Source organism: Haliotis cracherodii, unplaced genomic scaffold, assembly GCF_022045235.1.
Source record: "Haliotis cracherodii isolate W230 unplaced genomic scaffold, xgHalCrac1.p SCAF_2, whole genome shotgun sequence".
In the NCBI taxonomy this organism is placed as follows: domain Eukaryota; kingdom Metazoa; phylum Mollusca; class Gastropoda; order Lepetellida; family Haliotidae; genus Haliotis; species Haliotis cracherodii.
The window spans coordinates 10,330,974-10,355,785 of record NW_027266275.1 but is presented as its reverse complement, the minus strand read 5'-3'; the positions used below and the strand labels follow the sequence as shown (position 1 = coordinate 10,355,785).

The 24,812-nt window shown below is 40.9% G+C and overlaps 1 protein-coding gene across 1 annotated transcript in view; it reads right to left on the bottom strand.

Moving 5' to 3' along the window:
* LOC139469001 (uncharacterized) overlaps positions 1–24,812 on the bottom strand; it is a 65,480-nt gene that overhangs the window by 34,879 nt on the left and 5,789 nt on the right. The window contains exons 3-8 of the mRNA XM_071251136.1: positions 15,975–16,060; positions 14,734–14,848; positions 13,833–13,907; positions 12,783–12,871; positions 10,553–10,626; positions 8,065–8,135 (exon numbers count right to left, since the gene is read on the bottom strand). Of these exons, the coding sequence (XP_071107237.1) occupies positions 8,065–8,135; positions 10,553–10,626; positions 12,783–12,871; positions 13,833–13,907; positions 14,734–14,848; positions 15,975–16,060 (510 nt within the window). The remainder of the gene's footprint in view (positions 1–8,064; positions 8,136–10,552; positions 10,627–12,782; positions 12,872–13,832; positions 13,908–14,733; positions 14,849–15,974; positions 16,061–24,812) is intronic.

The window sequence follows — 24,812 nt, the reverse complement described above, 5'->3', positions numbered from 1 at the left end:
AAACAAACCAACAACTATGCAACATTGAGCGTGGGTGTGGACAGTAAGTCATCGGGGGGTTTTCAGGTTTTTTTATTATAGTACGTGAACGTGTGCGCCAGAGCACCGTCCATGTTGTCAAGTTATCAATCCATGATGTACGCTGTATAGCATGAAAACTCAGAGATCAACTGTTCCGACTTACTGCGTTCCAGAAAGTGACAAGGGTTAATTGCCTATGATCAGAAATCTACCCGATCTGGCGGCTTGTCAGAGATTATAGATAATCCATCACGGTGGACTGTAATCGGTGTCATTACCTGACGGGTGTTTATATATGCTTGACCTACATGTATAAGTCCACACGGAGGTCAAGTTAGGACATGAATGTTTGTTTCGAGGTCAACTGACCAGTGTAAACGGGTCATGCTTACGTCACAGTATGTAATGACACAGACAATGTGTTAATCAGAGCGACGGCTGGAGATTTAACTATTATACAACAAGGTTGTGGAAGCATGAGAGATTAGACGAATAGAACCAGATTTATAAAATAACAAGCATATTAATGCATATTACGCACAAGCTAAAGAAGAGTCAATGTCCATGTATACACACAAAAGGAACAAACACGCATGCGTGCGATCGTTTTTATATGTGTGTTTCATAAACAGTGATATTATTATTTATCTAACACTGACATCTTATAGTGTAAGAAAACGTAAAATTGTATGGATAAACTTCTGGTTTACCGAATATAGCGATGTTTCTATGTAGATTCTCACACCGTTATCAAGTTGGAGTAACGGTATAAGGATCTCATCGAAACAGTATATGTTATATACCAAAAGCTGTTATACATAGTTGTACGTTTTCTTATTCACCAACTTCTAGAATGCCAACCAAACAGTTATCATATGATGTGTTTACAGTGAGACACTGTTTTGCAAGTCTGGTATTCTTTGAAGTAAAACAGGATGGTCAATTAATACATATAGGTGAGGTGAGGTGAAATGGGGATTAACGTCGCGTCCAAGAATATTGCACTTATATAGCGACGTGCATGTACGTGTGTGTGTGTGTGGCTGCTTGTACTTGTCCGGACTGATGCCGATTTATAGTGCTAGCTCACTGAGATACCATGCCGCAGTTTAACATGAATACCCTACTCAGACACAGTATACTGACTCCGAGCCGACTAGTCCTTGTTTTAGCCCCTTAATGCCGAGCGGAAGACAGGGTAACAACGATTACCATCTTTTAACGTCTTTTGGTATGATGCGGTCAGGATCGAACCCCGGACCTTCCGCTTTCCGGGCGGACGTTCTACCACTGGACCACGGAGGCTGTCTAATACATATAGTCCTTGGTAGGCTGTTACTATTATGACAATTGGAAATAGGTAAAATCTAGGTCTCCAACAATGTACCTGTTTAATGCAGGGACTGAGACGCTGAAGTCTGTGTTTTCAGTAGCATACCCCCAAACCCGGGCACAGCCTACATCAATGGCCTTGTGAAATGAGGGGCGTCTCCACTTTCCCCGCTGGTCACCTTCGCTGGTCAAGCTATGTGGTTTCTGTTGATCTTATGGGTCATTTGATTCTATATAGAACCGGACCTCGCAATTACGTTTCTGACCATGGACGTGGCTAAGTCTCTGATGTATGTGATAGGTAATTATACAGGTAGGCAAGGCGTAAAGATTGGCCAGTTTAAACAACAGGGGCGATCACCGTCATGTCTGTACAATGGCGATTGTAAGGTGGTCAGTCGAGTGAATGAACATGGCCAGGTGTCCTTAAATCAATTCGTATGTTGTTCCTTATGTTATCTGTACAGCAAGGCTGAGGTTTAAGTCCCCCAGAGTGATTACAGACCAGATGGAAAAAGGAAACAGATAATTTCCCTCCACAGTTGAACAAAATGAATAAACCGTCAGATGAAAGGGGGGCTTCTTCGTGTGTTATTGAACTTTCTCTCATTCCGGGACAGTGAAACAAATTAAACGTGTTTGGAAAATTACGCAAAAAATAATTCAAACGAACGAAATTGGTCAGTCTTAAAGTTTGAAGAAATCATTCAATAATGGTCAAATAGGTAATTCCCTTCCACTGATTTACCCCCCTGAACTAGACATAAAGGAGACCAGTGAGACCGCCGCGTCTCTTCTTAGTTGGAGTGAGTGAGTGAGTATGGTTTTACGCCGCTTTTAGCAATATTCCAGCAATATCACGGCGGGGGACACCAGAAATGGGCTTCACACATTGTACCCATATCGGGAATCGAACCCCGGTCTTCGGCGTGACGAGCGAACACTTTAACCACCAGGCTACCCGACCGCCCCTCTTAGTTGGATCTATGCATATAAGATTCAGAGTGACAAAATACTCTAATACAATACTGTGTGACAAGAGAGTTGTTTTCAAGTTTCCGTTTATGTGGAGCAATTTTCCACCAGCCTGTTTTAGGGTACATATGTGGAGGACATTTCCAAATTTAACGCATCATCAGTGATAGAAATTACACTCGATAGCAATTCCATTTTTAGACTTATGTTCTCGTGTGTGTTTTTCAGTTGAACAATTGACTTGCCTTTGCATGTGTTAGTGACAGGGGTAGGATACGCTCACCTTTTCGCGACTAACTGGTATCACCACTATTTGATAGTGACTCATAAACACATGCTTATGATATAGTCGGACTAAAGTGTGAGCAGAGATAGCTTATGATTATGGAAATGGTTTTCTGGCTTTTATTTATTGGATACTCAACATATTTACTTTTAAAAAGTTCTTTTCCCCTGTCGCCGTGCTGACAACGAAGGAAGTTTTATGCCGTGTGAATTAGTGAGTGAGTTGGGTTTAACGCCGCTTTAAACAGTATTCCAGTTATATCACGGCGTGTCAGCTTAATGTGAGAGGAAAGCCCAAAGTTTTGTTTTGTTTTGGCCTCACACGATTAACCGGTGTATGCAAATATGTAACAGTTATATTTGTGTGATATTGGAGATATCGAGGCAGTTCTTTTTGGAAAACACAGTATTTTTCATTTTCCATTATATCCTGATAGAATTACATTACGTAATATGGCTGTACCCTGTTTGAAGTCATCATTTGTAACTGGATACACTGAAAGATTATTCTATTAAAAAATCGTGGTGATATGAGTGAGTGAGTGAGTTTGGTTTAACGCCGCTTTTAACAGTATTCCAGTTATATCACGGCGTGTCAGCTTAATGTGAGAGGAAAGCCCGAAGCGATGCAGGTCTCAGACCTGTACCACTTCGGTGAAACCCATGAGCACGGGTATGGTGCTGACAAACCTAGAAACATAACTGGGGCGAACCGGGATTCGAACCCACAATAATAGGTTTCTGGTGTGCCCAAGGGACGCAACTCTGCACAGCGAATCGCGGCGCCTTAGACGACTGGGCCACCCGTGCCGCCTTATGCCGTGTGTGGTCAGTAGTATTTCAATAACAAACTGTTAGTCCGGATACCTCATTCCGGTCTATTAGGAGTGAATAAACGAGTTGCTTTCCACCGCTATGAACAGTACATTTACTAAAGTCATTTTAGCACTTGAATGTCGATTGTGCAGACAATCGATGCAATCGATGCAAACTCAGCCGCTTTGAACAGTAGTTCAGTTACATCACGGCGTGATGTGGGAAGAAAGTCCGAATGGATACAGGTGTTTACCGATTTCGTGAAGTCTGGAATTCGAGTCAACAATTAAGGACCATGGCACGCCTAAGGGACGCAACTCTGCACAGCGAATGCCGGTTCATTTGAAGAGACACCCATGAACGCCGCGCTCAGCAATATTCTACTTGTATGACGACGGTCTGCAAATAATCGAGCCTGGACCAGACAACCCAGTGATTGACATCATGAGCAACGATCCACGCTGTTGAGATACGATGACATGCATCAACAAAGTCAGCGAGCCTGACCACCCGATCCCGTTAGTCGCCTTTTTCGACAAGCACCGGGGATATTTCGTGGTAGCATTTCAGCAACGTGTGCGTGCGTGCGTGCGTGTGTGTCGTAGCGTAAGAAGCGACCTAAATTGATCGTAGGCCAGGCTCGTGACTTGGCTGATTGTGAGTTCTTGTAGACCGACATCGTAAGTCGAAGTTCATAACATCAAACACTAGTGTGTCTGGTCGAGACTCGATTATTTAGAAGCCTTGATGTAACTGCAATATTGCTGAATGCGGATATTAATAACATTCACTCACTGTCCAAAATAACCTTTGCGAAGCATATACAAATTGATTTAAAACATTTTCTGAGTACACCTTTCAATTCTAAGTGTTAGAACATCGATTTATTTCAGACGGACAAGCGACTGTGTGTTACTTATCACCGGAAGACCACAGGGCGTTCCACATAGTTTCTTAAGTGCTTTAATCTTGCGATGAAAATGGCGCCAGTCATTTAAAGATGCACGTTGATATTTACACTAGAACTGTTATTTTATCAGTAGCCCATGTTATTACATTCTCAGGTGAAGAAAAGCTTCATCTACACACTGGTTTGTAGTATTTCCACCACTGATTGGTAAGTATGTCTAAATTCGTCGGCCATAACCTCATTCAATGACGCGCGCAGCTAATAGTGACGTCATTGATTTGCTCGAGCTCCCAATAATTTATATCTCGAACGAATGTGTTGAGCGCTGCGTTGCAGTTAATAATTGTTAAATCTTGTAATTGTTTGTTTCTTGTTTGTTTAACGCCGCAAAATATTGTAATTACCGATTATTATGATCTTCAAGATCTGTTCCTGAATCTGTTTCAGCATATACAACCCAGCTGCGGTTTTCCTGTCAATACAAATTATCTTCGTATTGCATTCCAAAATGGCACGACCGAAATGTATTTTCCTATATCAAATAGAACTAAAATACAAAACTAATTAGCCACAAATGTGACCTTTAGTTACAAAAAAATGAAAAAGCCAAGGCATCAATTGTTTAATGTCATTATTTATAATTTTCGTTGTTTTTTTGTTTAACGCCGCACTCAGCAATATTCTAGCTATATGACGGCGGTATGAAAATAATTGAGTCTGGACCAGACAATCCAGTGATTGACACCAAGAGCCTCTTACGACAAGCATAGTCGCCTCTTAAGTCGTCCCTTACTTTAAGTACAGTCACTGAACAGGATGTCTTTACTGCAGGATGTAATTTTAAAATCTTCAAGTGCCACATCTTTACCAAGATAAATTAAATAGGGAGTTATTACGAGGAGCAGGGTTGAAATAATTTACAACGTCCGTATTCTAGCCACTGTCCCCTCGGGATTCGAGTATCTACCCAGTATCATTAGTCGAGAGCCGTGAGGCAAGATTCTGATGCTAGGTCTTGTCTAGACTATTTCTGGTTGATGACCAACACATTCAGGTTGATGCCTCACACATTGTCTCATAGTTGGTTCCAGGAAGATGTGGTCCTCTGAACTCCATGCTTGTCCTATGTACTATATATATGAGGGCGGCCTAGTGGTTAAAGCGTTCGCTCGTCACGCCGAAGACCCGGTTTCGATTCTCGACATGGGTACAATGTGTGAAGCTCATTTCTGGTGTTCCCAGCCGTGATATTGCTGAAATATTGCTAAAAGCGGCGTAAAACCATACTTATGACAGACTAGTTCTGGCTCTGACTTTGTCGGGTCGGTTTACAGCCTCCAAAAGTTCTCAAATAAACTTATCATTGTTCATTTCGTGGATAGTTCAGTCATGACACTCTGATGAAAGATTAGCAAATTACGATGATCTGTTATGATACGCTGATAAAAGATCATTAATTTGGCATCAATGTGTGCGATCAGCAATCATGATACGCCGAAAAATGATAAATATTTAGAATACGTCAAAGGTGTCTACGGCGACAGGTACCCGCGCGAGATGACAATGGCACATTCACGTGGCGTTGCGGGGGGTCCAGTCTAGCCAGTACTGAAGACAGGTGTACTAACTGACTGTAACTGACTTCGCTCTAGTTACTAGTTCGCACACGCAATTGGAACAGCGAGGTCATGCGTTAATCAAGTGTATGGTTTACTAAGGACTACACACACAAACTGGATACGAACACAAACATGATACTCAATTTACTAAATACTTTAAAAAGCTAACCCTTATATATGATTGAATTCTCCTTAGGTATCGTCAACTTTAAAAAGTTAACCGTTATATGTGATTGAATTCTCCAGAAGTTTTGTCAACTTTAAAGAGGTAATCAGAATATATGATTGAATTCTTCAGAAGTATTGTCAACTTCAAAGAGGTAATCAGAATATATGATTGAATTCTTCAGAAGTATTGTCAACTTCAAAGAGGTAATCAGAATATATGATTGAATTCTCCAGAGGTATTGTCAACTTCAAAAAGGTAATCGTAATATATGATTGAATTCTCCAGAGGTATCGTCAACTTCAAAGAGATAATCGTCATATATGATTGAATTCTCCAGAAGTATTGTCAACTTTAAAAAGACACACACACAGGGTACCACATCCTATATGCCCCGAGGGATCGGGTCACAAATGAGTGAATATTGTATTACGCCGCATCAGCTATTCACGGCGAGATCGGTTGACGACGAATTTATCGAAATGACATTCATTTATGCAGGTCCGGTATATATGTCCACAGTGTCACCGAGTTCGCACAACTCGTAGCAGACGACTAAAACGAACAGAGTTATTTATCTTCACCTAGTGCATGCAGATAAACGGCTCCCTTCTCGATACTTTACGCTACTTGTGCGAGATAAGCAAGTTACCTACGATGTGTTCCGATTGATTTTTCAACTGGCTACATGGTAAATAATAGCCCGCTCCTTAATTTATCACAAGATAGTATTTAAGGTGAGGTGAGATAATGGCTGATGCACCCTCCATGTTCGTGCTATATTAACATATAGGGGACATCGGGGGCACGGGTGGCCCTGTCGTCTAAGGCGCCGCAATTCGCTGTGCAGGTTTGTCAGCACCATACCCGTGCTCGTGGGTTTCACCGAAGTGGTAAACGTCTGAGACCTGCATCACTTCGGGCTTTCCTCCCACATGAAGCTGACACGCCGTGATATTACTGAAATACTGTTAAAAGCGGCGTTAAAACCAACTCACTCACTCACTATAGGGGACATCAAGCCCTGTTACACGGGGGTCCGGTGGCCCACGAATCTATTTTACCACACACTTAATTATATTGTATGTCTTATACAAGCATGCTCAGGATCAAATCAGTAATAATACCACAGTTAGGCATTTATCTACTTCTTGTTCATTTTACACTTTTATCGAAAAAAAGCAAAAGACCGAAAACAAACTTCCCCTAGATCTATTTCATTCGGGAAATATCGTAAATATCCGGAGAATAGCGTCTTCAACATTGATTCGCAGTACATAATTATGGGTCATATGTTGCAATTGTAATGCAAACAGTTCGGCAATTCGAACTGGTAACACAAGAAATGTACCTTACCTGTGAGCGAGGAGTGAGTGAAAGAGTGAGAATGGTTTTACGCCGCTTTTAGCAATATTCCAGAGATATCACGGCGGGGGACACCAGAAATGGGCTTCACACATTGTACCCATATCGGGAATCGAACCCGGGTCTTCGGCGTGACGAGCGAACGCTTTAACCACTAGGCTCCCCGACCGCCCCCTGTGAGCGAGGAACATTGAAAATAATAGAACGGGTCTCAGCCAATCAGAATACGACATTCAAGTGTCAGGTAAGATAAAGTCGAATTCTCCTCACTGTCGCGCTTCTAGTATAAATTCTCTTTGAAACAAAAACATGAGTTGTAAATAATTTTGGGGGCCGGATGCCCGGTTCGATTCCCTACGTGTGTACAATGTGTGAAGCCCATTTCTGGTGACCCCCGCCGTGATATTGCTGGAATATTGCTAAAAGCGTCGTAAAACCTTACTCACTCACTTAATAATTTTGAAAGAACCTGAGATAAATCAAGATAAACATCCGGTCACGTGACATGCAAATAAGCACATGGGTGTGGTGTAATGTTACTACTGCGCAGGCCTCTGACCCTGTTTCCTACTCACCCCGAATGACATGCCTGTCCGGAGACTGACCAGTGTCCGTGCAACGCCATTCTCAAACGCCGTGACAAGAACTGTAGAGTAGAAAGATAATTAAAATCAGAACTCGGGCTTGAATTTATCAATCCTCGTTTTAAAATGAGTTACCTTGGGAACGCTGAAACGTTATACGAGCTAGGCCATACCAGGATCATTAGTCATTCCCTATATCATCACCCGTTTTATCACTACACTACTCGTACATACTGTCTGTCGCTAGCGAGTTTGAAATAAACAACCAATCAAAATGACTACCGTATTCGACGTAAGAAGCGCCCGGGGCGCTCTCAAAATTAGAAATAGGGGGCTATTATTAGAATATTATTTTGGTTAAAAAAAACAGAGTTGAAAGATAAATTTCGTGGTTTATGCTGACAGCCTGAAATGTCTATGTACGACAGATATATTTTTCTAGAATTTAATTGCCCATAATTAAGGGTGCATATAACACACGAGTGCGTATTGTACGCGAATAAATAAATCTTGTGAACATTGATTAATCGGAAGGGGTGCCAATTGGGATTGCTCACTAGCCAATATCGAAGCAAATACCGCCGTGGGCGCTTATTAGAGCGGGGCGCTTATAACGTCGAATACGGTATTCGGAAAGAGAATCTGCATTGTCATATGTGGTCTCACACCATCGAGCCATCGATATATTAAAAGACAGAAGCCTATAAATACATTGGCATTCGCCATTTATCTCAATATAGTACTCGGTTTAATATACTAGATTTAGAAGTCCATCAGTCAAGTTTGACAACGTAAAGGTTAAAAGAATTCTCGGAACATCTTAAAAAAGAAAGTAATTTGAAAAAAAACGTGGTCGCCGAGTTAAGCTTGGTATAACACACGCAGATACACATGCATCGCCGCAATAGTCATTTCGTGAGTCCGAAATAACTTGCTTAAATAAAGTATATCCTAACGAATCTAGTTACTTCGTGAGTCCTAAATAATTTGATTATAAATAGAATATGCTAACAAATCAAGTGCAATGAAAATAGTTTTGTTGTTGTTGTTGTTGTTGTTGTTGTTGTTGTTGTTGTTGTTCCATTGCGCACTCAGCAATATTCCAGCTATGTGACAACGGTCTGTAAGTAATCAATATAGACCAGACAATCCAGTGATTGACATCATGAGCATCGACCCATGCAATTGGGATATGATGACATGCATCAACCAAGTCAGCGAGCCTGACAACCCGATCCCGTTAGACGTCTTTTCCGACAAGCATAGTCACCTTTTACGGCAAGCATGGGTTGCTGAAGACCTACTCTGCACCGGATTTTCACGGGTCCAATAACCATCTGTATTAACGCCGTTTGTCAATAATGGAGCTGCGCCGTCGGGATAACGGTGACAAGTAATCAATCCAGACACCGACCCTCACGTTCAGCTGTTTAAAACATTCTTCACGAGGACCTCTAATATCACACCTTGCATTATCTTTTTGTGTACAAATAGTGATGTTAAAATTCCAAACCATGCGAGGTTTGAAATAACAAAACCAGGTATCATGCAAGTGAACACATATAACGTCTAATAACATTTTCTATCTTTGAGCAAAGCCATAAAATATCCTTTAGTTCGGACTATCGTCCTGCGCCATGGCTGTGGAATATATACAGCAAACTACGGTTATAACGAACTATGAGGGACCACTAATTTAGTTTGTTACAACCATAGTTCGTTATACGCATATATACAGCCCATTTACTGCAAATGGACGGGGCCAAAAAACAGTTCGTAATATCTGTCAGTTCGTTATAAGCGTGTTCGTAATAAACGTAGTTTACAGTATATATATTACTAAAAGCCTGGGCAAGTCTAGATTAAAACTAAACCAAGTCTAGTTTCCCTGATTCCACAAGCAGTAGAAGAAAGATAGCAGCAGAGGAAAGGTTCTTTTGAAAAAGAAATTACAATTATTGTAAAGAAAAAAGTTTTCATAGACTAAATAGTAGTCTATGAGCAGAAGAGGAAAGTGTCTTTTGAAGAAAAAAATACAGTAATTTTAAAGAAATGTTTTCACCGAATATCTGTCTTAGTGTTAGTTTATTTCGATGCGTGCGACACCTTCTGAGCTACTGGCGTAAATAATACACGTTGATTGCCCGTGATCTGTATGTGGGCCTTGATCTCACACGGTGAAGGCGGATCACATAAACAAGAAGATATACATTTCTACTTCATTATTGTTGAACATGACGTCTCAGGGCTAATGTTTGCCTCTTCGCAGCCCTATACAACACTAAAGATGAAATCCATATCGTCTTGTTCCGTAATGATGGACTTCAAGCTGGCTCTCATGTTCTTATCCGATGATGGAATGGTTTCTGACGCAAGATTTTCATGCGGCCACACTGAAACTAATTACATGTGTGTTTAAATGTGCTTAAACTATTTTTACAGTGTGATTGATCATTGTGTTTGTTTGTTCAAATCTTACCTGTCCCCGATAACAGGAAGTAGAAGGAGTGCGGCGGATGACCTTCTCGGACAATGGCTCGCTTAGGTTCGTATCTGAAACACAGCTGCCCTAAGTATATAAACGCAAATACAATTCCATTATTAGGTCACAATAAATTAATTAGTAGACCTGCATCCCTATCTGCCTCACTTCCAAACATCTCGTCTCGTTATTTTATTCATCCCAAGTACCTACAAGCGAATAAGAAAAAACTTCGTGTGTTTCCTTTATAATGTACTGGATGCAATACACCATATCCGTAGTTTCATGTCACGTCCGTCGACAGTTAGTGCACAGATGCATTGAATACTTTGTTTTTAAAAATATACTATAAAGAAATAAAAAGCCCGCTTCTTCATATTTTTGAAAACAATGAATGGAAATCGAATAATTATCTTTTGTGGCCTTATACAGATAATGCTTGACAGTTTGGCGTTTCTCCAAGTACGCTTATAACGAAGTGGCGGATATAACGAACTGGTTTTTAGGTTCCTGCCATTTGCTGTATATATGCTGACGGTATATATGCTTATAACGAATTACGGTTATGCCGAACTAGAATTTGTGGTCCCTATAGTTCGCTATAACCGTAGTTTACTGTATCTCCGTTACTTCTGAAATTATCGGCTACCAATATTAACATGGAGGGATGTTTTTTTTACCAAAAATACGTTTCTTATTATGGTTCATAACAAGATAGGTTTTCAGTCGAAATGTTCAGGTCTACATTTGCATCAGCACTATATTCATCAATATGCACTTTAATTGTGCTTGTTGGCCGATGCAAAATCAGCAAGGGACTCTAAAAGAGCGTTAGAGTAGAAGGTATCGGAACTTGCGTGAGTGAGTGAGTAAGTGCGGTTTAACCCCGCTATGAACAGTATTTCGGTCATATCATGGCGTATCAAGTTTAGTGAACTTGACTGAAATCAACGAAAATTGGAAAGGTGCTGAGAAACCAAGGATCATAATCAGGACGTATGTGGGATTCAAACCCACGATCAGCGGATCTTGGAATGCATAATAGACTCAACTCTTCTTAGGTAACTGGGGGCGGTCGGGTAGCCTAGTGGTTAAAGCGTTCGCTCGTCACGCCGACGACCCAGGTTCGATTCTCGACATGGGTACAATGTGTGAAGCCCATGGTGTTCTGGTGTCCCCCCGCCGTGATATAGCTGGAATATTGCTACAAGCGTCGTAAAACCATACTCACTCACTCTTAGATAACTGGGCCATCCGTGCCCCCGGATCCGAATGTTGTGGGGTTATGGCAAGGATGGGTTCGTTAACTTGTTTATGTAGACGCGGAACAACTTTCCCATACATGGCCTTTGTTCTTGGTACAGAAATAACCAAGTATTTCAATTTGATCCTCGCAAAAACAATTGATCACAACGAAAATAACCCAAGGCGGGTCACGCGAATGTCTGACGTCGTCTCATGTGTGGCCACACGGCAAGCAAGTCTCCTCACAACATGTGTCAAGGCGTACGAGATCTAGTGACGTGGTTATTGTCATGGTGTATATTCGGTATAGGTTCTGTTTACAATCATGGATGTGAGTTACAAGGAGAGTGAGTGAGTTGGGTTTAACGCCGCTTTGAGTGAGTGAGTGAGCACGGGTATGGTGCTGACAAACCTAGAAACATAATTGGGGCGAACCGGGATTCCCCATCACTATTTGATAAGTATTTCAGTTATATTACGGCATGTCAGCTTAATGTAGGAGGAAATTCTGCAGGTCTCAGACGTTTACCAATTTTTTCAAACCCACGAACATGGTGCTGACAAATCGGAGCGCACCGGGATTCGAACCCACGATGATACGTTGTTTCTAGTGTGCCCAAGGGACACAACTCTGCATAGCGAATTGCGGCGCCTTATATGATTGGGTCGACCGTGCCTCCATTTACTTGAGGAACGAAATGTATAAATGTTACAGGGATTATGTATGGCATTAAACAACAAACAAAACAAAGAAACAAACAGAAGATTTACGTCATCATTCTAGCAACAGATAGTGGGTGGCTGGTCGAGTTTTAAACTAAAATACATGCTCACATATCGGAAGCAGTAAGGTTCTGTCTGATGAAATGTAAGAATAGAATCAAGTAATATTATTTCAAGGGAATATACATGGTAAAATCACCAGTAAATTACCAGCCATGAGACGTGGTTACAACAAGCCTGTGATGAATATTATACGTACGCTTCATACCAGCCTACAGCACACAGTTTATGCTGCATTCGCCTAGGGTACTCTGCAAAAGCTGGGATATTGCTCAAGACGATTACCAACTGAAATGACATTGAAAAGACATTTTCTCTAAAATTTCATGGATGAAATGCGTTCAAGATTATTGCACTTCTATAGTGACGTGCATACACGTGTGTGTGTGTGTGGCTGTTTGTACTAGACCAGACTAATGCCGATTTTTACTGCTAGCTCACTGAGATACCATGCCGCAATTTAACATGAATGCCCCACTCAGACACAGTATACTGACTCCGGGCTGACCAGTCCTTGTTTTAGCCCCGAGCACCAGACAGGGTAACAACAAGTACCATCTTTTAACGTCTTTTTGTATGAGGTGGCCGGGGATCGGGCGGACGCTCTACACTAGACCACGGAGGCGGTCCTAAAATAACACGAGTTAACTTCATGTATCAAAAAACGCCCTGGAACAAGGAACAAGGAGATGCTCGTTGGACGCCGCAATTCGCTGAGAAGAGTTGCTTCCCTTAGGTGTGCCAGAAACCTATGACCTGAGTTCGAATCCTGGTTCGCCCTGTTTATGTTTCAAGGTTTGTCACCACCATACCCGTGCTCGTGGGTTTCACCGAAAATGTAAACGTCTGAGACCTGCATCACTTCGGGCTTTCCTCCCACATAAAGCTGACACGGAATACTGTTAAAAACGGCGTTAAACCCGACTCGCTCAAAGGTAGGATATGAACGAAGGCCGAGCTTACGTGCTTTATTTTAAACTACCATTTGTTAACTAACAACACCTGATACCCATTCCGTATCGTCTCCCATTAATACGTATCATTTAAGTGAGTGAAAGAGTGAGTATGGTTTTACGCCGCTTTTAGCAATATTCCAGCGATATCACGGCGGGGGACACTAGAAATGGGCTTCACACATTGTACCCATGTCGGGAATCGAATCCGCGTCTTCGGCGTGCGAACGCCTTAACCACTAGGCTACCCGACCGCCCCCGTATCATTTAAGGGATATCATGCCGTGCAAGCTCACGTATTGAACGTCTCTGAGGGACCTTTCCTCCGGTTTCATCTGAAGAATTCTTTTGGCCTCCTGGGGTACACGGTCCTGAAATATCATACAAAAATGAATAATTCTGTTTTAGAAAATATTACCGTTGTTTAACGAATTAAATACGTACGAAGGTTTTCAAGATATTTAAATCCACAGTAGAGTGAGTGAGTGAGTGAGTATGGTTTTACGCCGCTTTTAGCAACATTCCAGCAATATCAAGGCGGGGGACACCAGAAATGGGCTTCACACATTGTACCCATGTCAGGAATCGAACCCGGGTCTTTGGCGTGACGAGCGAACGCTTTAACCACTAGGCTACCCGACCGCCCCACAGTAGAGAAAGAAAGAAGAAAAAAAAGGATTCAACGATAGCCCATGGGTTATATTCCTGAGATTAGGTTCCTCTGTTAATCTACTTATATAACTTTATAACACTCTAACATTATGTATATCTATGTTTATATATTTTCTTAAACGGTTATAATATAAACGATTCTCTAGATAATAGCTATTTCTTTCAAAAATGTAGTTCTAAAGCAATGTATGTGTATGAAACACTCGGATACTTTTTGTACATAACAATTTAACAGCAAAAAAAGAACATCATGTATTCAGTTACACACTGCAAATAATTACATGCGACACTTTAAAAACTTTCACCGAGCATAAGGCCCCAGTGGATGCGAGCAGAGAATCATTCACGAAATGTCGTGCGGTGTGATAAGGTTCAAATTCCAGTAACGGGAAGTATTTTATGAACGGTTAATGCGAAAATAACACAACAGGGTGTTTCATAAAATCACTAGGATTTGACATAGGTGAGGACGATCTGTACGAGATACAACACAGTCGGATAACAAAGGCATGACGTCACTCCTACCTGTGTATCGGCCTTAAAGTCGTTGGGATCAAAGAACAGGCCGTCTCTGTCGATAGTAGCATAGTCTTGGGACACCTGGATGACCGACAGGAACTCATCGCCTGATTCCTTCACGCTGTCAACAGCAAGCACTTACACTTTGTTTACTACACAAAATACTACTACAAAAATAGTTTTTAATTAGTTACATTCACATTTGCAAGAGCATTCAAGTTGCACAATCACAATAATATTCATATCCATATACTTATTGATATTCGCTGCGAATAGCTGCAAGATTGTTGATGCAGTATTGAGCAATATAACTTCAGCTTTGTGTTCAAGATTACTAAATATTAGCACACGGTGAAGGGAGGGAAATACAAAACCGTCAATGGTTAATGTTTGATGTTGACAAGGAAGTCTACAACATAATTAAACATTTCGAAGCAGATTATCATTGACGGTCTTGAATTTCCCTCTCTTTACCATTGCTAATATTATGATACACATTTTAACCAATCAGAAACGTTTGCTGAGTTTAAGTCCGTGTAGCGCCGTAATTTCCGGCCATCTTTTTCTTGTTTGTTTCAGCGGCGAAGCTTAAAGCTGAGACTTGATGGTTGTTTTAAAATAAATACGAGGTAAGGTGACCACAGTTGAACACGATTTTGTAGCCTATGGTTTGTTTAGCCGGTGTCAATAGATTAAAATAGTGACATTCATATTTCATGCGATAACAAGCTGTGATTCGAACCGAGTGCGAAATCTTGAATAAGGACCAAGATGGCGGGTGTCACTCCTTGTCTATATGTATATAGAGGGGTGTGATTTTCGAATATATTATCCTAAACACGCTATCATCCATTTCCTGTGATCAGTATCTGTGTCTTGGGTGATTTTGTGTCATCCAATCCGAATGCGTGGATCGTTGTTCATTATATCAATCACTGGATTATGTTGCCCAGACTCAGGGCGGTCGGGTAGTCTAGTGGTTAAAGCGTTCGCTCGTCACGCCGAAGACCCGGGTCCGATTCCCGACATGGGTCCAATGTGTGAAGCCCATTTCTGGTGTCCCCCGCTGTGATATTGCTGGAATATCGCTAAAAGCGGCGTAAAACCCTACTCCCTCACTCTTGCCTAGACTCGATTATTTACAGGCCGACGTCATACAGATGAAATATTGCTTAGTGCGGCGCAAAACAACAGACAACTAAAATGCTATTAACGCGATGTGGTCCTGAGTCCATGTTATCCCTCACCTCTGGTAACTTGTATTGCACAGCCGGATACAGATGAGGGCCAGGCGGATGTAGCGCTTAAACCGTTTCCTCGGGTGCACTAGCACCTACAACATATAGAAACAGACCCGTGAAGATCCTGAGTAGAATTGGTCTTCAGCAACCCATGCTTGCCGTAAAAGGCGACTATGCTTGTCGTAAAAACCCAACCCACACTGGTAAACTTGATATTATCAGTTACCAAGTAACAGGTTACTGGAGCTCACGTTAATTGGGTGTCACTTCACCAACAATGGCCCGCCATTCATGGCATAAATACCATGCAACTGTAGCATCGATACCCCAACAAACCGCACAGCGTTCTGTGCAGCGGTATACCCTTTGTGGGGCCGAATGTATATACCACGCAGGCCTTGACCCCGGGACAAGTACTCTAGAGATGCCGGGTTTGGTTACGTGTGTATGAGTCTGTGCTGGATAAAAACACAAGTATGGAATGTGGAGCTGTTAGGACTGGGTACACTATAGAAATCGCGGTTATGTAGAAGACGATAATAACAATTTGATTGTAACATTATACGTCGGGCGTTGGTGATTAGTTTTAAAGGTTTATGCAGGGTTTGATTGGGACGAGATCGGACTGGATAAGGTGAACAGCCTGTTTCATATTTTTCCACTCACGATGTCAATCACTTGATTGTCTGGTCCAGACTCGACTATTTACAGACCGCCTTCATGTACTTGAAATATTCTTGAGTGCGCCGTCAAATAACAAAGAAAAGACAAGCATATTTTCTAAAGGCATTTGGAACGCAATAACACTTAACACGGTCTCCAGGTGTGATATCGAACAAACGAAATACCATAGTGGTTTTTTTCACCCCCGCAATCTGGTGACAACATAATTCTGGTTTACTGATAAAGAGGAACAGAACCCACATCATAACATGCAAATCAAACACCCGTACCAACGAGCTACCCCTGTAAGAAGAGTGGGATATTAGTATAAACGATACCACGTATCGCAGGACCTGTGGAGATCCGGGGTAGATAAGGTCTTCAGCAACCCATGCTTGTAAGAGGCGACTAACGGGATCGGGTGGTCTTGCTCTCTGACTTGGTTGATGCATGTCATCGTATCCCAATTGCGTGGATCGATGCACATGATGTTAATCACTGGATTGTCTGGTCCAGGCTCGTTTGTTTACAGACCGGCGTCATATAGCTGGATTATTGCGGAATGTGGCGTTAAACAAACAAACAAAACGTATCCCAGCCTTTCAAAGGCGTTTTTTGTTCTGAACGAGTTAGTAATATGATTCGAAGCTGCCCTAAACAATACTACAGTCCCCGGGTCTTGAACGCTTGGCTTGTTAGTTTCTAAACTAATGTGTATCTTTCATACAAGATATTTGGACGGATGTCTTTGGGTTTCTACTATAAAATAACCCAGCCTTACCTTTAACCTTCTAATGTCCAGGCATGTAGTATACACGGACATACTGCGACGTCCAGCCATAGGAATGGACATCCTTATGCCCGCGTGTCTATGTCTGCCGCTTCATATGACAAGAAGCCCGTTTGCAGTTGTCTGGTGTCAAAGGACAGTTTGCACGTGGATATACATGGCGACGAGGGGATCGTCTCGGGGGGTGACTAATAAAATACTGGTTTCATTTTCGAGACCGGCTCAAGTTGAAATACATTTAACATGAATAAGTCTAGCTTTTTAATGCAAGTGAAATTGATTTGGATTTGTGGTCGATACGTTTCCCCAGGTTGATCATTCATGAGTCGGAGCACTGGTAGTCTCATATGAGCCGGTTGAAGAATGTAGACCGCTCATTTCCATGCATACAGGTCTAGTCAGTGAAGCATTCATTATACAGCTTGCAGAGTAGAGACATAGGTAGTTGCGTCTTTTGAGATGATATAAGCGTGTTCAGTTATTGGCTTTTTGGGCCAATATAGTACATAGTTATGTATATAACTCGAAATGATTTGCACAACTATCATATCATCTTCTCATCTTCAATATGCCATGCATTGCAGTACTGACTTGTAGCAATGTAATACCTACACCAGTCCCTGTTCTGAGGCTATGAGAGCTGGGGCGAAACGGGGACAAAGACGCGCGACCATTTCAAAATGTTATTGTTTTAATATTGTATTTTTTGCTTTGTTTGTTTTTTGACGCCGCGCTCATTATTCAAAGCTATATGACGGCGGTTTGTAAATAATCGAGTCTGGAACAGACAATCCAGTGATTGACATCATGAGCATCGATCCACGCAATTGGGATACGATGACATGCATCAACCAAGTCAGCGAGCCTGACCACCAAATCCCGTTAGTCGCCTCTCACGGCAAGACTAATCGCTTTTTATGGCAATCATGGGTTGCTGAAGACCTCTTCTACCCGGGATCTTCGATTGTGTCATGTGCTTCATGTATATTCACACTGCCATTCACAAATGCGTCATGCAGCAGTATGACATATACCGTGTGGTTATCAAAAGACTCGGGTGTTTAAATAGTCACCTACTGCGACTCAAACAGACCGAAATAAGCCAGGACTGAAAGTTCAATGAAAACGAGAACCCATAACGTTCTATTAATCGGCTGTTGATTATAAGATTACACTCACCCAACACCCCACAACAAAATAATAAACAAATAATAAGTAAATATGTTTAGCAAAAAAACATAATACAGTATAAACAATTATTCACTTTCAATCTAAAGCATCATGTTTTTCAAACCTAAGATACGCAGGCAATATATAACTCGGATATCACATTCATTACAAAACACGAACAAGGCTTCAATCTTGTGGGGTTTGGGGGTTCCTATTCAGACCTAGAATATTAAACTAGACACAAACCATACAGTATATTAAATCCATTAAAGATCACTTGAATTTAATCTTACCTGACAGCATTCCCAGTTGGTGAATATTTCAATTTATAACCATAGATATCTCTTGTTTTAGATATTCTATTCGATTACAGTAAACTACGTTTATAACGAACACGCTTATAACGAACTGACGGATATAACGAACTTACTTTTTTGTCCCGACTAATTGCTGTAGTTATGTTGTATATATGCTTATAACGAACTACGGTTATAACGAACTAAAATTAGTGGTCCCTTTGAGTTCGTTATATCCGTAGGTTACTGTATATGGACTTACTACGGTGCAGAATTCCACACAATGATTAGGATATTAGATCAGCTGACGGCAATAAGGGTGTTGATAGCATGTTAATTTCTTTCTATAAAAGTGATATCGACACCTTCTACGGAGGAATCTAACCTGGGCTAGGGAGATACGGCATTTATTGGACACACATTAAGATTGGCGTCCTTCTTCTTGCTAAGTCACCTAATTTCGTGTTAGATCCGCTCATAAATTCCATGACATGAAAACTCAATATATCTCGGAGAAATAATACTTCGGTATTTTAATGTCGCTGCCATTACAGAAAGTGAGACCCCATGCTATGAAATGATCTTTCAGATATGAATCGGTTCATGCTTATTACCCAGCCATATGATCTTGGACAGGAGCGTGATATCGTTATGTATATTACATCATTAAAAACACATCAATATCCCTATCACCACCAGCAGTGCTGGGAGTAGCTAGCTACAAAGCATTGTCACGTTTGTTTTTGCCATAAGACAACGCCGTCTGGTAACGTTAGGGCTCTGTGGCGGTATTCATCAAACAACTTAAGTCATAAATAAAACTTAAGTCAGTTATAAAACTTAGCTTTCTGGCTTTATTGATTTAAGTTAAGTGGAAAAACTTAAGTCCTATTTATCAATAGACTTATACTTAAAGTTGTCATTTTTCAACTTAGACGTTTCGTGAATATCAACTTTGGCTTAGTTTATATTCAGAAACTTAAGTTTTTTTGGTCAATACTAAGTTGTTTGATAAATACGGCCTCTGGTTTCAAAGAGTGGTGAGTGAGTATGGTTTTACGCCGCTTTTAGCAATATTCAAGCAACATCACGGCGGGGGACACCAGAAATGGGCTTCACAGATTGTGCGCATGCAGGGAAACGAACCCGGGTCTTCGGCGTGACGAGCGAACGCTTTAATGACTAGGCTACCCAACAGCACAGGTCGTTTACACATACAATAGGATAATACATTTCTGACACTCGTGATTGATAAAGAAATATTTAAGCAACGATACAAGTGCCTGTGCCCCTTAAAAGGTGGCATTTTTCGTAAAAATGTTCAAATCAATGTGTTAAGGGCAGGGTTTTACCGGATACAAAATATTGCGCCCTGAACACATAAAATCTAACATAGAGTAAGCGCAAATAATTTGCACTGCGGTTCCCATGGGATTTTCATAACACCTCCGTTTGAAACCAAGTACATTTTAGAGCTCGTATGGCATGCACATTAATTCAAATGCCCATGACCAACTTGCTTCACTTCAGTTCAAACAAGACTTTTGTCCTCTGGTTCTTGTTAGTGCAGTGGTCACCCTGGGAACCATGCACAGTACCCCTGTGGGTATTCAGGGTTGGAATATTATTGGTCCCCAGCTACCAATGCTTATCGTAAGAGGCTACCAAATGGATCCAATGGTAAGGCTTGGTGACTTGATTGATGCATGCCATCGGACTCCGACGGCGGAGATCGTTGCTCACAATATCAATCACTGGATTGTCTTGTCTAGACTCGATTATTTACAGACCGTCATACAGCTATATAGCTGAGTGCGGCGTTAAACAACAAACAAACAAACAAACAAACAAACAAACACAAATAGGTAAGCCTTTACCAGAGTATCGACATCTATTCTTAACAACAACTTACAACTGTAAGATCTACAGAACCCAATAACTCTCAGACCGTTAGTTTGTAGTGGGAGTTTCGAACACGCCCAACCAAGAACACACTTCATAGGCTATGGCTCAGTGTTTGCCAGAGGGAACTGTATTGTCTGGTTGTTTACCCGTCAGGCGCCAGAGATCATGAAGTAAATCGGTGTAAAACCAGCGTGACCACAGGTGCGTCGCAATCAGCTGTATTGTACTGGAAGATTTAATGTTGTTGAGCTGCGTACTCAGTGAATTATATGGCTTGAGATGTTACCAAATACAAGTCCTATTTGACAATGTGCACTGATGCGAAAACAATCTTATAGCTGAAAATCAACACAGTCTAACGCGTAGAGAACGGGGTCATTTGGAAACGTGTTTACGACTGTTGTTAGTTTTTGTGGGTTCTCCTTTTCGTTTAACTCCGGACTCAACAGTCCAGCTATATGACGGCGGTTTGTAAATCATTGAGTGTGGAAAAGACAATCCAGTGATTGACATCATGAGCACCGATGTACGCAAATTGGTTACGATGACATGCAGCGACCAAGTCTAACCAAGTCCTAGATCTTACGGTTGTAAGTTGATGTTTAGAATAGATGCGGATACTCTGGCAAGGGCTGACCCGGGCCTTTCTATTTTTGTTTGTTTGTTTGTTGTTTAACGCCGCACTCAGCAATATAGCTGTATGACGGCGGTCTGTAAATAATCGAGTCTGGAACAGACAATCCAGTGATTGACATCATGAGCATCGATCTACGCAAAAGGGTTACGCATCAACCAAGTCAGTGAGTTTGACCACCCGATCCCGTCGCCTCTTACAACCACAGGTTGCTTCGTAACCTGTTCCTAGTCGTATAACTATTTCATTGAAATGTCATTAACAAATCTTCACAATGTACATGTTAAAACACAAACTATAAAAGTATCTTATCATACAAAAACATCATTCGCTTTTATAGTATACATGTATCAGTATTACACATCAAGTATTGAAACGCTAGGAATGCTTTCCTTCTAATGAAAATAACACATCAAATTGTTATGATTTTGTTTGTTTGAGCCTCACACAGCAATATTCCAGCTATATGGCGGCGATATGTAAATAATCGAGTCGGGACCAGACAATCAAAAAAATGTTATGAAAGGCCATGGTGTCTTTAACCGTAAGGTTATATAAAAAGCGAATATGCAACAACGCGACTTGCAATAAATGTTTATATATGTGTCTGTTGCATAATTACACATACATATATATCAACTATCCGAAACTCTCACAAAGTCTACAACAGACACAGAGGTAAGGGCAAGTCTTTGCCCTCCCATACGGCAAGCCAGTTCATTTCAACAATAGTATTACCTCCCTCGTGGTTGCCGCACCTGTTTACCGGGTCTTAAGCCGAAATATACATAAACATACATTACTCCATTGTCATGTGACGTTTGACAGTTGAAATGAACAATGTCATTAGGCAGACAATGAAATACATTCAAGGGAACTGTAGCTCACCTGGCGCAAATCGAATTAGGTGAGGTGAGGTGAAATGGGGTTTAACGTCGCGTCCAAGATTATTGCACTTATATAGCGACGTGCATGCACGTGTGTGTGTTTGTGTGGCTGCTTGTACTAGTACGGACTTGTGCCGATTTAAAGTGTTACCTCACTGAGATACTATGCCAAAGTTTAACATGAATACCCCACTCAGACACAGTATACTGACTCCGAGCCGACCAGTCCTTGTTTTAGCCCCTTAATGCCGAGCGCCAGACAGGGTAACAACAAGTACCATCTTTTAACGTCTTTTGGTATGACGCGGTCGGGGATCGAACCCCGGACCTTCCGCTCTCCGGGCGGACGCTCTCAAATTGCAGACACAAGCGGTCTGAAAAACACAATATAAAGTAACCATATCACCATATTCATTGCGATAAGTCACAGCTGCACACCATACAGATAAATGAATAATACAGCGGTTCAAAATGGATGCAAAGGTAACGTTTGAATATCAAAGTATCGTTACTGGAACTACGTTTTCTTAAAAGTGTAGAAAAAAAACACATATATAGTCCACTTTCCATGTAAAAAGTATGGAATTCTACTACCATTATCAATATACATGTGTAAATGGCAGACAAGTGATAAAATCCAATATGGTTGCCATGGAAACCATATATAACTTCGGTTTAAGACAATTGAAACCTGATATATCACTGGTAAAAAAATTATCTTGAAATTTCAACTAATGTCTCTTGATATTTCAACTTATTATCTTGAAATTTCAACTGAGTACGTATCTTGAAATTTCAACTTTTTATCTTGAAATTTCAACTAAATATCGTGAAAGATGTTATGAAATTTTTAAGTTAGTATCTTGAAATTTGAAGAAAAAACAAACAAAAACAAATGGCCCTAAAAGGCTTACGTACTTGGGAGAACATGTCAAAAACATTTATGAGGTGAGGTGAAATAGGGTTTAACGTCACGTCCAATATTATTGCACTTATATAGCGACGTGCATGCACGTGTATGTGTGCGTGTGTGTGTGTCTGCTTGTACTAGTCCGGACTGATGCCGGTTTATAGTGCTAGCTCACTGAGATACCATCCCGCAGTTTAACATGAATACCCCACTCAGACTCCAAGCCGACTAGTCCTTGTTTTGGCCCCTTAACAACAAGTACCATCTTTTAACGTCTTTTTGGATGATGCGGTCGGGGATCGAACCCCGGACCTTCCGCTCTCCGGGCGGACGCTCTACCATCAAACCACGGAGGCGGTAAAACATTTATAAAGAAAAGAACGACGGCAGTAGACATGGGCAATGAACTTAGCTGGTGACGACACTCCTAACGGCCCTCAGCCCCTGTGTTCTAATGAACTACGCACGCTAGGGACTATCAATCCATTGTAAGCTCTTGGGGGTAAAACGTTATTCATATCTATACATATATATTACATTTCCTTGTTTTCAAAGCTACGTTTGAATATTATTAGGTAATAAAAAATCAATTTCATTGAAAAAATGCAATATTACAGCAACATGCTATGAATGCTAAGAAATTAAATAAATCATAAAACGTGATAGTAATTATTCCATTGCTTGTTTAGAACTCTTTTGAAATAGTAACTTGAAGTAATTCTACTGTAACCATTGGTAAATGCGGGTTTTCCTTCAGAGACAAATCGGCAATCCTATACACTTTGTTGTCAGTGAACAAATTGGCTTCACGTGCGGGGTTTGATAAGGTAATCCATTCGGACAAGTTTAAACTTGATAATCAATTTCAGGACGTGGAATAAATGTGTATGGATCAACACTTAATGCCCTTCTGAAGTCGCGGGACGTCCTGGGTTGTTCTTGCATAAAGCGAGCAAAGTTTTTAGGAAAATATTTCCGTTATAAAACATTATCGCAAACAACTCTTCAACAAGATAATAAGCCCATGTAATAAATGGAACAGCACGCCTAGCGACGCGCAGTGTGTGTCGTATTTCCTCTTGTTACTTCCGATCTTTAGTAAATGCAAACACCTGTTGTGTACAGAAGCTTAATGATGCCACTTTGGTGCCATTCTATTATAAATATATTTTTTACATATCACTTTTTTTTTCGTTAATTCAATAATTTTCTCGTTACTTCGAGAATATTTCAAAAACTTTCGAGATTTTTTCTCGTTACTTCGATTATTTTCTCATTATTTCCAATATTTTCTCGAATTTTCGAACCAAAATTCTCGCTATTTCAAGTTTATTTCAATAACTCGAAATTTCGATTATTGTCTCATTAGTTCGGTTATTTCTCGTTATTTCAAGTTTATTATAAAAAATCGAAATGTTGATTTTGTTCTCGTTATTTCGATTGTTCAAGTTTATTTATAAAAACTCGAAAATTCGAATAGTTTCGCGTTACTTTGATTATTGTCTCATTTCAAATTCAAATTCTCGAAATTTCGAGTTTTTTCTCGGTTACTTCCATTTTTTCTCGTTATTTCAATTTAATTTTAAAAA